General features: G+C 38.1%; 1 protein-coding gene across 8 annotated transcripts in view; it reads right to left on the reverse strand.

Annotated features, from left to right (window-relative positions):
• Positions 1-3,031: 3,031 nt before the first annotated feature.
• PAN3 (poly(A) specific ribonuclease subunit PAN3) overlaps positions 3,032-13,255 on the reverse strand; it is a 114,457-nt gene continuing 104,233 nt past the window's right edge. For all 8 annotated transcript variants that reach the window (XM_045016868.1, XM_045016849.1, XM_045016839.1 and 5 more), the window contains 3 exons: positions 10,546-10,610; positions 9,668-9,806; positions 3,032-6,675 (listed from right to left, as the gene is read on the reverse strand). In XM_045016868.1, the coding sequence (XP_044872803.1) occupies positions 6,535-6,675; positions 9,668-9,806; positions 10,546-10,610 (345 nt within the window). In that variant the 3' untranslated portion in view covers positions 3,032-6,534. The remainder of the gene's footprint in view (positions 6,676-9,667; positions 9,807-10,545; positions 10,611-13,255) is intronic.

Consider the following 13,255-nt stretch of genomic DNA (forward strand, 5'->3'; position numbering starts at 1 on the left):
TTTTGGACCAGTTTTAAACTTCTCCTGTAGTAAGATAATACTTAGAACATACAGGAGCCCGTTTCACATTAACAATCTCAATGCTTAAATTCCCCACAGAAAACTAGACATCGAAGTGGTCTAGTCAGTGAGATAAAAGTAAATTGGCAGCTGTCTTGCATGTATTTGCTCAAGCTGGGAGAAGCGCAAAGCACTGCAGAGGGAGCTAATCAAGGTTAGTGAATGGACATTACAATTAATATTAAGTTCAGTGTTGGCAAATGCACATTGGAGGCAATAATTTGGGCTATTCACACACACTTTACTATGCTAAATTAACTATCAGCTCAGGAAAGAGACCTAGGTATTCTGGACAGCTCAGTTATCAATATGCAGCCTGAGGGCAAAAAAGAAACTTATGCATAAGGAATAAGCTAGCTAATATGGAAAATGCTATTCTATAACTCAGTAACAACCTCACCTGGAATACTGTGTTCAGTTCTGCTCACCCACTCAAAAAATAAAAGAACCCGTGAAGAAATAGGTGGTTGGTTCAGTGCTGGGTTCCAAGAATAATTAAGTACAGGAAACAATTTCATATGAAGAAAGATTGAAAAGACAATGCGTGTTTGCCATAGAGAAGGGAACAGGCGATTGAGGCCACAGTTTAGCAGGATGCAGAAACAGATTGGACATTTGGATGGAATACAAGAATAGCTTTTTCACCCTTTAAATTAGACTTTTGGAAAGGATACAAACCCTCATGCTTCAAGGCTTAAACAAACTTCTAACTAATGGGAGTTAGCAAGAAACCTTCCCTGAGGGACAGGGTTTTCCCTTGACAGACTACTGCAGGGCTTCTTGTACCTTCCTTCGAAGCAGCTGGTACTAGCCACTGTTAGTAACAGGATACTGGACTAGATTGGCTAAGTGGTCTAATGCAGCATGTCAGCACCTCTGAACAAATTTATGAAAACAGGCTAGTACTGAACTGAAGGAAATGTGTAAATTTAATAAAAATTTTAAACCTGTTCTTGTTACACCTGGCTAGCCCAAGAACTTTACATTTATCAGCAGTAAAGTCATAAAATGTTCTTATACACATGGAAAGTAGTAATAGTGCAGGGGAGTGGTGTATATTTACTATCTTCTATTTTACTTCCTCCTCCCACATCCAAAAACACAGTTTAATTTGGCCACAATACGATTTAATTTGAAGCGAAATATGCTCACTACATCCTTAAAGGCCACACAGTAAGGATAATACTGTCTGAATAAAAAACAAGATTAAAGTATAGAAATCAAAATGCTAAGTTCACTCCATCTTGAATATTTCTCAGTTCTTTCACTGGCTAAATGTGCAAAGCTCCTAAATTTTAGGAGCTGCAAAGGGGTAAATAGTATAGTTAAAAATAGTTTTAAAAAGTATGGATTGGATGAATGGATTATAGGGTGGATAGAAAGCTGGCTAGATTGTCGGGCTCAATGGGTAGTGATCAACGGCTCAATGTCTAGTTGGCAGCTGGTATCAAGCAGAGTGCCCCAGGGGTTGGTCCTGGGGCCGATTGTGTTTAACATCTTTATCTGGATGATGGGATGGATTGCACCCTCAGCAAGTTCGCAGATGACACTAAACTGGGGGGGTGGGTGTAGATACGCTGGAGGGTAGGGATAGGGTCCAGAGTGACCAACACAAATTGGAGGATTGGGCTAAAATAAATCTGATGAGGCTCAATAAGGACAAGTACAGAGTCCCGCACTTAGGACTGAAGAATCCCATGCACCACTACAGGCTGAGGAGTGACTGGCTAAGCAGCAGTTCTGCGGAAAAGGACCTAGGGATTTTTGGATGAGAAGTTGGATACGAGTCAACAGTGTGCCCTTGTTGCCAAGAAGGCTAAAGGCATATTGGGCTACATTAGTAGGAGCAATGCCAGCAGATCGAGGGAAGTGATTATTCCCCTCTATTTGGCACTGGTGAGGCCACATCTGGAGGATAAAAAGTCTAGTACCTACTACTGTGTATTAAAGATTTAAAGTAGAATATAACAACTAATATATGCTAGCAGTGGCACAAATTACTGAAGCATTTGTGGCTACCTAGAACAGGTTCTCAAATGAAAGTTGTTCATTTCTACATTATGTTCCTTTTAAAATTATAATTCAAACTCAAGTATGGACAGAGTAATTCTGAAGGCTACTTAATGACCATCCATTTTCCAAGTATGCTAGAAAAACATTCCACATATTCGCCACCTTTCCTTCGAGTTCAGACATGAGAAATGCTGAAGAAGGTGCACTACTGCATTACGATAGTCAAAAGAGCTGATTTTAGATTTTGTTTCACATTAATTTAAGACGTCATTCTCTAGTTCAGGGATCGATAACCTTTGGCACGTGGCCTGCCACGGTAAGCCCCGGCGGGCCAGGCCCCGCCCCGGCTGGGCTGTTTACCTGCCGCGTCCACAGGTTCGGCCAATCACAGCTCCCACTGGCCGTGGTTCACCGTCCCGGCCAATGGGGGCTGCGGGAAGTGGCACGGGCCAAGGGATGTGCTGGACGCCCTTCCTGCAGCCCCCATTGGCCTGAGACAGCAAACCACGGCCAGTAGGAGCTGCTATTGGCCGAACCTGTGGATGCAGCAGGTAAACAGCCCAACCTGGCCCACCAGGGGCCTTCCCTGGTAGGCCACGTGCCAAAGGTTGCCAATTCCCGCTCTAGTTGTTACAAAAAAAAGTTTTTTCAAAAAACAAACCATCCAGGTTCAGACTGAAAGCACACTTTAAACTGTCACCAGGTGACACTTGTGGATGGGTGCATAACAAATATATGTAAGTATTACTCCAGTTTTACAAAAAAAAAACTTATTGCGTGACTGGATTCTGCAAGTTACTGACCAGTGTTGCTATGTGCATTCTGGAACAGACAAGACATGGGTGTATTCCTACAGGCGTATGTGGTCCTTCAACACAGGTCTTTTCTTAAATGTAAAATTAGAAAGTTTACCATACAGAAAACTGCTTCCTACCTTCTGAACTTTTGAGAAGAGTGCATCAACCAAGCTTGCTGCAGCTTTATTTTAGTCATATATGCAAAATAAACTTTCTAAAGCAATAATGCAATTTAAGGGACCAACAGTCCAGATTAAGTTTATGCAAGGAAAAAACCAAAGATATTGACAAATTCACATGTATTTTACAAAATTTTCATGACTTTACAATTACATAAACATGTGGCATGGGGTGTCTGGGTACAGAGGACTTTACCCCACCAGTAAGTCACTTTTGCTGGTTAACAATACAGAACAAATAATTCTGGGCATCAAAGAGGTCAGTTATCCCATGTGTAATTTTCAGAGAAGCTAACATACATATTGTCATTGGACAAGAGAGCTCAATAAACATGGATGTAAAGGTATTTTTAATACAGTTTCTCAGAATTAGGGCTAATCTAGTAATGTGGACCTGATTTAATACAAGCAAAAAGGAGCTACTACTTTGACTTGGAAGTTAAGGAAATGCACATTACTATGTCTAGGGAAAAGTATCTAGAAATTGTAGGCCATGTGATTTACTGTAAGTGAAAAACATTAAATGCAGTTTGCAAGTCATGATTGTTACAACCCTGTGCTGGAGTCATTTACAGACTGAAATACAAAAGGAATATGATGGAATGCAATATACTGCCAATACTTAAGATGTGAAAAGCATTACCCAACTACAGCACTTAGCATGCTCAAAAGAAGGCTACGTTATTTCTGGTATTCTTTATTAAAAATACTGCTGTACATGAAGAATGAAAACAGGATTAAAGATGGGTAACATATATTGGGATCATGACAGAACCTAACATACTGGTGCTTTTTAGGGGAAGCTGTTGACAATTGAATTACTGAAACAAGGGCCAAAAAAAATAAAAATACATAGGTACCCTCAACAAAACATTTACAGCGTAGTAAATACATAGACAGAATTTAAAACAGGTGCAAAAATTAAAATGACCAACATCACATGATTTCAAAAGGTTGTCCTTTCTGTGCTTTTAGCTGTAAAGATAGGAAGATCACAATTTCCCACATGGAAGGGTATGTCCTGGGTGGTTTTTGTTTTTTTAACTATACACATACAGCTCTTCTTCGGAATGGAAGAGATTATAACTTTAGGACAACCTTCTTAATGGAATTAAAATGTGGTAGAAGGGCTCTCCCCAAAAAACACCCAAGCAGAACTTCAGACTGTTCAAATCATTCCCAAATATGGACCAAATGAAATAAATAGAAAACAAAGCTCAACAAATTATTTCTTTTATGTATTACCTGACACCAAATGTTTTCTGGCTGACATTAGTTACTTATGAAAACTTATTAGCTGTCTACTTTTTTTTTTTTTTTTTTTTTAAACCAAGTCCTGAGGTTACTAGGGGCTGAAGCAAACTGACATTACGCAAATACATGTAAGTTTGCATTCTAGACTTGTCTCACAGAGGATGGTTTGCTGGTCTAGGAAGGATGAGAAATTCAAGCCTTACTTTACCCCTGCCTGAACTTTCACAAAATATTGGTCCACAAACTAAATTTTCCAAAGGTTCCCAAACCCCACAACTGAACAGATGATCCCTTTTCATTTTCAAAGAAAACAATACTGGAAAAAACCTCAGCCCGCTTATAAATTAAGCATTTCATATTTCTTCTAGTATACAAGTACTTCTTTTTTGTACAAAAGAATTACAATATGATTTGTCAAAAAACATATAAAAGACAGCTGCTCTTCCTCAAATACATGAGCTAATGATAAAAGACTGTTTTGCATGTTCACTTCTCAAAGTTCCTGTTCCTTTTACAAGAAAAAGAACAATATTGTGGCAATTGTCATCCTTTGAATATTAAACATTATGTTCCTTTTAAAATTCATTCAGATCAAATGCAACAATAATTGATTTTTAACTCAACAACTGATGCTACCAAATGCGGACAAAACCACATTTTCTAAAATATGTAAAGCACGTCCCTAGTCTTCAAAGCTTTCGAGTTGCTTTTCTTGATGCAAGTCTCAAGGCGGAGAATCATTTTAAAGCTTATAAAAGTGGACAGAGAAATATTAAAAACTTCTCTGAAAACTACAAATATTGAGAATTATTAAAATTGATGCCAGTAACATCAGTTGCAAGTGCTTAGAGTCTGTCCTGACCTTTTGAGTTTCCACATTTTCTTCATGGTGAGCACCCAGTGCTATTAAAATATTCAGTGCTGGGAAAGGATAGATACAGTCTTCACTACTGCTTTACGAAAGGAAATTCCTACATATTTGGCAGTCTTCAATATCAAAGTGTAGGTGTTTATCTTTTGCTATAAATCCCAGGAATACCCAAGTTTGGAGAGACAACTGCATGTCCAAATATTAGAAAGTTAATTGAGGAGGAAAATTCCAGACTGAATTACTTCAGGAATATTCATGTGTTGAGTATTATCAAAAGTAATATTACTTTGGGCTAAGCAGTGACTGCAAAGGCACAGCAGATCATTATCCCTCCAGATTCAGGTTGTAAAACTTCAAAAGCTCTTGATGCCAGACAACTGCTGTGTTTAGTTAATCTTCTTAACAGTGTCTTTGTTTCTGTATCCAGTGTAGAGTACCATAATAAAGCTGTGGTTCAAAGAACAGAACTTTATACAAAAATTATACTGTAAATAACCTAAAGTAATACACTCCCGAAACTTGAGGCATTTAACACAATTTCTTTAAAAAAAATTCTGTTAAAAAAATTGCATAAATGTAAATGCAGCTGACTAGCAGGAAAACATACAAACAGTTTTTAAAGGCGCTGGTTGTGTTTAGAGCAAATTTGATATGCCCCTTAAATTATAGGTGTTTCAAAGGTTGCTATTTTGTCACGTTGCTTAGACAAGGCTTAAATGAGAGGGGATTTTATACATGTCAATTCACTGATACTTGATTTTTTTTTTTTAAATATGCATATCTTCTGGTTGGTTTGTTAACTAACAGTGGGTGGCATACAGAGCTTGCATACAACACACTTTTACAGAGATTACAAACTAAACTCTCATTTATAGAGCACAATTTCTATAAAATTATTTCCCTGGTCCTTTATGCTATTCTGGGTGCAAATAATATCAAAATGAATAAATTGAGCGATATCCTCAGTGACAAAAATGTATCCCAGAAATGTCCTTGCAAAGAGAGTTTCCCTTAATAAGTATACAATGTGGCAAAACATCAGAGATCAGAAAAGTCTTAAAAAAATTAAAATTAGTGCATATACAAGTGGAAAAAATAAAAGCAGGAACATCATGCACCTGATGTGTTCCTTAATCTAAAATAAATTCTTCACAGATAAAGCCTCCAATGGCAGCCATAGCTCTAGGATAAATGAAACATTCTTCCCTTCAAGTAACAGTGTACCTGACTGAAGTGCAAGCAGCTTTGCTCATCTCCTGTTTGTTTCCCAAATATGAAATGAGATGACAACAGTTCAGCTGTAGTGCAATTTGCTATTGGTTAAGTTCCTCAGCAATGTCCTGCATGCTTTCAGCAAATACTACAACTGACCATTTGCGGCTGCAATTAGTTCTTGAAAAGTATTTTCAAAGCAGCGTTTTAAATCGCTGTAAGTTACCACAAGTACACTCTTCTCGTCTCTGGAAATGAGGCTTATTTTTTCTGGCACACCAGCATCTAACTGTAACAAGAATGCAAAAGATAAAATGTGACAAATGGCAATACAATCATTTTCTTAAACATAAAAACAATCCGGTTTTTAGCAAGCGTGTGAGTATGAGTCACAGAAAGGGGACGGTTTTTCACTTTCAGCATAGACAGCCTGTTGACTAATCACAGGTTTGAAAATGTTTAACTCAAATCTGACCCTGAATCAGATTCATGGTCAAGACCCATCAGTTAAAATAACATTGCAGAAGATGATGAGAACTTGGTCCAATCCTTCTGAAATACCATCCCCCCTTAAAAGAACCAAGCAAGCTAGGGAGGGATAATCTCTATATAGGCCTGAGCCACAGCATTGAATTTCTGTGCAAGTTACCTGACAGGTTCATCAAATGGACCAGTAAGGAGGGATGGATCTTTGAAATTTTAAACAAAATTACAGGAAGTATCAGCACCTGAGCAATTTTGGCTGCCTATTCCTGTGCTCTGTAACAGCTGAAACTTTGACTTCCAAATTCAAAACTGGCTAGTGACGGTGGGAACAAAATTAACTGGCTCAAGTTTTTTTGTAAGGTATCCTCCTTTTTCTCAGTCTAGAATGCAGACATTATCTAATCCTGATCGCTGACAGACAGTTAATACAGGCTGTCAGAAGAAAAACAACCCCCTCCCCCAAACATACATCTCAAGTTTTTCTTCTGATTGATTAAACTACCATTGAAGCAGCATGGAAACTAACATACATCTTCAACTGGCTTCCACACAACTTGTGTCACTAATACTTTATGATATTTCTACCAGCAAGTGGTGTAGAAATCTCTAGGGGAACTTTATATTTTACAAAGAGTACACAATTTATACATGGCAAGAAGTGTTAATTGATTTGTAACTTGCAGACTCTTTGCTAAGTACAATGGGTGCTGCTTTCTTTTGAAAATAGTTTAAGAGATCTTCAACATTTGTTTTATACCTCAAACTCTCTTGTCCAAAGACAGGCTTCACTGTCTGTATTATGGTATATAAAGCAACACTTTGGAAACATACCCCAGGGGATGATGAGAGTACTAGTACATTTTTAGATAATATGGTGATGAGTGCTATGGAAACAGATAAATGTACTGTTATGCCTGTTTGAATAGAGGAAAAGGAGCACTAGGTTAGCCACCGAGTTCTTGTTTAATTGGGTGTTCACAGGAGCAACACTGTAAGATAGAAAACATCTTGTAGAAAGAGGTGCAGCATACTGGTCTGAATTCATAGCAATAAAAGCTAGAACCTCTCAAATTCTAGCCTCAGTGTTGTGTGAGGCTTCAGGCAAATAATGCAGAGAGACTGATTTGTTTTCTATTCCTGTAAAATGAGTATAACACTGCCACCACCACCCCGCAACATTTACCCTAGGGTGTTATTAGGATTGATTTGCAAAAAACAGTTTGAAGACAAAGAGTACTAACTATAAATGCTATGTATGATCTTCTATCTATTGTTCAGGTAAGTGCTGTACACACATAATTTGAGTTATCCTACTGGATTTGAAACACTGCAGATAAATAACAAACAAAGCCATGCTATTGATCATGTACCTCACTACATGTGGCTTTCTTCCACTGGTCCTTAGGTAAATAGGTGCACAAAAATGTCGCACTCAGATATAAAAGTTCCTTCCCCTTACGATACTTGAATAAGTTTGAATCTAACAAGGACATTTCAAGAGCGAAGTATGAAAGCACAGATACCCCATTTTACTAGGATCCGTTTTCCAACATGCTGCTTTCTGAAGTTTAAGTGGGTTTTTTTTAGAGTGCCTTTCCTGCCAAGATATTGAGGTCCTTCCGCCCTAGATAGTGATTCCTCGCATTATGGGTCCACAACCCTAGACCTAACCATTTGTTTTGAGGATAAGCTACAAAAGTTTCTAGCATACAATATTCTGCAATATATTTTCCTTCCCCTGACTTACAGAATTACATCCCCCAAAATCGCTGTAGCTCTTCACCTCCTGTTTGAGCATCAGCATACATTCCTTTAATTTTCACCTGGCCATTAGAACACACTCCCCTAATCTCCTTTACTTAGCCTCATCAATCCCTTTACATCAGGATTTAAAGGGACTGATAAAATGAAATTAAAAGTAAAAGGAGATTAAGGGAGTACCCCAGTGGCCAGATAGGTGAAGAGCCATCAATAATTTAGTGGAAGTTTTGGCTGAAGTTAACTAGTAGTTGCTCGTATCTCAGGATCTGAGTATGGCCAAACTTTTCTGGAAAAGAAAGGTGCTTTTGGATTGCTACGGTTTGGTAAAACATCTGCGAAGCTGAAGTATAAGCTGCAGGGAAAAATTAAGTCTATGTTCTTTTTTATTTCATTTATGGAGTAGGACAGAAAGATTTTCCTCTGCTGCCATTCATGAGAGAGTGCTCAACTAAAGTTTTGCCAATGATGCAACTAAAATCTTAGAATACTGCAAGTGGCCTCTTTAAACCAAGTATGCACCCTACCACTGCTGAGCTGCTCTGGGGGCTGGAAAGGACTCTAGCATAACTTAGACAAGCCATGGTGTCTGGAATCCGTGCAGCACTGCATGCTATGGCACCCCTCCGGATACAACCCTTTCACCCCCAGCCCTGCCCTTCACTGGCAAACCCCCAACAGCAGGGTGTGTGAGGGCATCTTCAGAAGACAGCCTTATGGTGGTCTTCCACGGTGCTTATGCCAGAAGAATCATATCTGGTTGATTACAAGACTTTTAGGGTTCCTTTAGGCTATCCTTTAGCATCACAAAAAGGGGGAACTAAATGAATTCCCAATTTAGTACTGCTAATTAAAATATCCATGAAAGGTTACATGCTAATTTAGTGGATAATCTATTCTCATCCAGATTAGAAAAATATCAGATAAATCAACAGAATTAGCCTATCAGTGATGCATCCATTTTCTTTCAACAGTAGAACGTCACATGAACGCTTCATCAAATCATTCTTTAAAGAAAGAAAACAGATACAGGTTACCTTGTTAAGACATGAGATAATGTGACTGAGGTCAATCCAAGGAGTGCCTGCTTCTGTCACCTGATGGAAAAGATGATCCCGAAAGAGCTTCAGTAGATATCGGTCTCCAGTTTCTGACCAAGTTGGGTCTTTCTGAAATCTGGTGCAAAACGAAGCTTGACATTAGCAATCAAGAGTTAAAGAGATACATATGCTCATTAACTCTTCAGAAAAAAACACTGTCTATCTAAGCTTCGCTACATAACAAACTTACTACCAAGTAGTAGTGTTTTCTTCCTATCACAAAGATATAAGAAGCTTTATCCAGAGTTCCTCAGCTAAAGTACCTGAAGTTAAATGTTTACTAAAAGCCTGCAGAAAAGGGATTGGGAGGAAAACCATCAAAGTTACCAGCCGAATGCTAAAAACTAGTTATACTGTAACTCAAATCTGCAGTTACCTAACAGTCTATTAACTGATTTTGAAAATAGGCCAGTGAAAAGTACGTTGTTTCATATTAGCATCTGACAGATAATCAGCACAAAACTATGCCCATTCAAACTCTTTTGAAACACTTTACTATAATTACGTGTTGAGGTAAGCCATAGCCTTGTATATGTACTCTCAAACATAATAAACCCCAAATACCATATATATGCTAAATATATGGTAAAGAAACACAAATATATATGTTGAGATAGGAATATTTTTCTTTTCTTTAAGTTAAAATTCTGATTAAAATAGCCTAACTCATTGCCTAAAGGTGCCTTTACTTCTCACTTCTTCTAAGGCATAATTGGAGATAGGATTATTCAGATCATATCTGTGAGGGTAGAAATCTTGAATTATAAATTGGATTTTATATACTGTACTATGAAAAAAAGTACTGCATCTCTTACTCTGGTCTCTCATTGATTGTTCCCAATTTTGCTAGAAGCCTAAACAACCTTCCATTCTGCACCTCCTATAACACAAGAAATGTATGATTAGTTTAAAGTTGGGAAGAAATACAAAACTTAAGACACTGGTGCATGCAAAAGCCTCAGTGCAGCAAAACTGATCTTGTGCAACAAAATTGCAAAGACCGATCAGATTAATTTTGATGAAGATGATTAATCTATTTCTAGAAAATGTAGACCAATACATGGCACTGCATACCCAAAGTCATATAGTGTTATTGATCTTTGTACTTCATTTTCTTCCTTTGCAAATCTCCAGTCTGGCCAGCACCCAGGCCATGTTTCTACCCCAGCAAGGGCTTGACCAGGGGTCGGCAACCTTTCAGAAGTGGTGTGCCAAGTCTTCATTTATTCACTCTGATTTAAGGTTTTGCGTGCTAGTAATACATTTTAATGTTTTTAGAAGGTCTCTTTCTATAAGTCTATAATATATAACTAAACTGTTGTTGTATGTAAAATAAATAAGGTTTTTAAAATGTTTAAGAAGCTTCATTTAAAATTAAATTAAAATGCAGAGCCCCCTGGACCAGTGTCCAGGACCCGGGCAGTGTGAGTGCCACTGAAAATCAGCTCACGTGCCGCCTTTGGCATGTGTGCCATAGGTTGCCTATCCCTGGGCTAGACTATCAGCTTCATTGCCTCATGGAGCACCAATGCAGACTCCAACTACCCCATTTGTATAGGATACCATAGGGTGTATACTTTTTTTTAAAGTATACTGGGTTTTAAGATGGAGCAGGAGCAGGGTCTGGACATCAGAACCATAAAAGAAAAAAATGCTAAATTTCCTAGTTGCTTCATGCCCCTCCTCTTTTATCTTGGTTATCTGGGCATTCAGTTTAGATTGTTTTGTTTTCTTCTCACACTTTTTTGGTTTGTTTTTTTTTTGTTTTGGTTTGGGTTTTTTTGCTAGCCATTAGTACTATTACCATTAGTAAATGGTACCATTTACCATGAGTAAAAGGTGTTTGGTAATACTGGTAAATCAGATTGCAATCCAAATTCCTAATAAGTATCAGATCTAAGACCAGTTTAGACACAAAGCACATCTGTTCAAAAGGAAAACTATAAACAAGTGTGTATAACTGAAGTAGCTGAAATCCTGACACCATCCGAAACAAAGACAGCAACAAAATCAACACAAAGTATAGAACCACTGCAATTTGGGGGTTTTTTTAATTACATATACAGCTGATAATCCATTTCACACACTGCTTTCCATCCCCATGGAGAGTTTGAGAGAAAAATTGTTCTGACTGTATCCTAGTTTACAATACATTGTGGATACATGCATATTTTATTTAAGTAGAGGCTTTTCAAATCAGGCTTCCAGAAGGATAAAAGGTTCTAATAATATGCCATTATTAAGCATCTCAAGACCCAGTTACTGCCATCCACACTCATATGGCGTAGCAGCTTACTCCACACACAGTGCCACTGATTTCAGTAGGATTACTCTTGAAGTAATTTACTACTCAAAATGAGTAAGGTTGGCAGAACTGGGTCCTAAATTTGGTTAATGAAGTCATACTGTAATACATTAGTGTGACAGCTTGATTTGAAAGACAAGAAAAAAAGGGACAACAAGATTTATACTCCTCAGTCTCCTGGAATACTGTGGAGCTGTCTGTATTGCTCCTGTAACTGTATTAATGTCTGATTATGAAGTGGCAGTGCAGCCTCCTACTTTGTCCAGCTACAAGGTTTTGCATGCAAAATATATAAATTAAAACAATAATAATGCTTAATGATTACATAGCACCTTTTATCTGTAGATCAAAATGCTTTACATAGGTGGTCAGTTTTATTATCCCCATTTTACAGATGAGGAAACCGAAGCACCCAGCAGGCCAGTGACAGCCAGGAATAAAATAAAATAAAATAAAATAAAACAAAACTAGGAGTCCTTGCGCACCTTAGAGACTAACAAATTTATTTGGGCATAAGCTTTCGTGGTCTAGAGCCCACTTCATCGGATGCATGAAGTGAAAAATACAGGAGCAGTTATAAATACATGAAAGGATGGGGGTTGCTTTACCAAGTGTGAGGTCGGTCTAATGAGATAAATCAATTAACAGCAGGATACCAAGGGAGGAAAAATAATTTTTGAAGTGGTAAGAGAGGCCCATTACAGACAGTTGACAAGAAGGTGTAAGTAACAGTAGGGAGAAATTAGTATTGGGGAAATTAAGTTTAGGTTTTGTAATGACCCAACCACTCCCAGTCTTTATTTAGGCCTAATTTGATGGTGTCCAGTTTGCAAATTAATTCCAATGAGAAACTGCAGAACTGGAGTCTGTTTTTGAAGGTTTTTTTGTTGAAGAATTGCCACTTTTAGGTCTGTATCAAGAGAGGTTGACGTGTTCTCCAACTGGTTTTTGAATGTTATAATTCATGACGTCTGATTTGTGTCCATTTATTCTTTTGCGCAGAGGCTGTTCAGTATGGCCAATGTACATGGCAGAGGGGCATTGCTGGCACATGATGGCATATATCACATTGGCAGATGTGCAGGTGAATGAGCTGTGGATGGTGTGGCTGATGTGGTTAGGTCCTATGATGGTGACCCTTGAATAGATATGTGGACAGAGTTGGCAACGGGGTTTGTAGTAGGGTTTGGTTCCTGGGTTGGTGGTTTTGTTGTGTGATG

This window comes from Mauremys mutica, chromosome 1 (genome assembly GCF_020497125.1).
Source record: "Mauremys mutica isolate MM-2020 ecotype Southern chromosome 1, ASM2049712v1, whole genome shotgun sequence".
NCBI classification, from domain to species: domain Eukaryota; kingdom Metazoa; phylum Chordata; order Testudines; family Geoemydidae; genus Mauremys; species Mauremys mutica.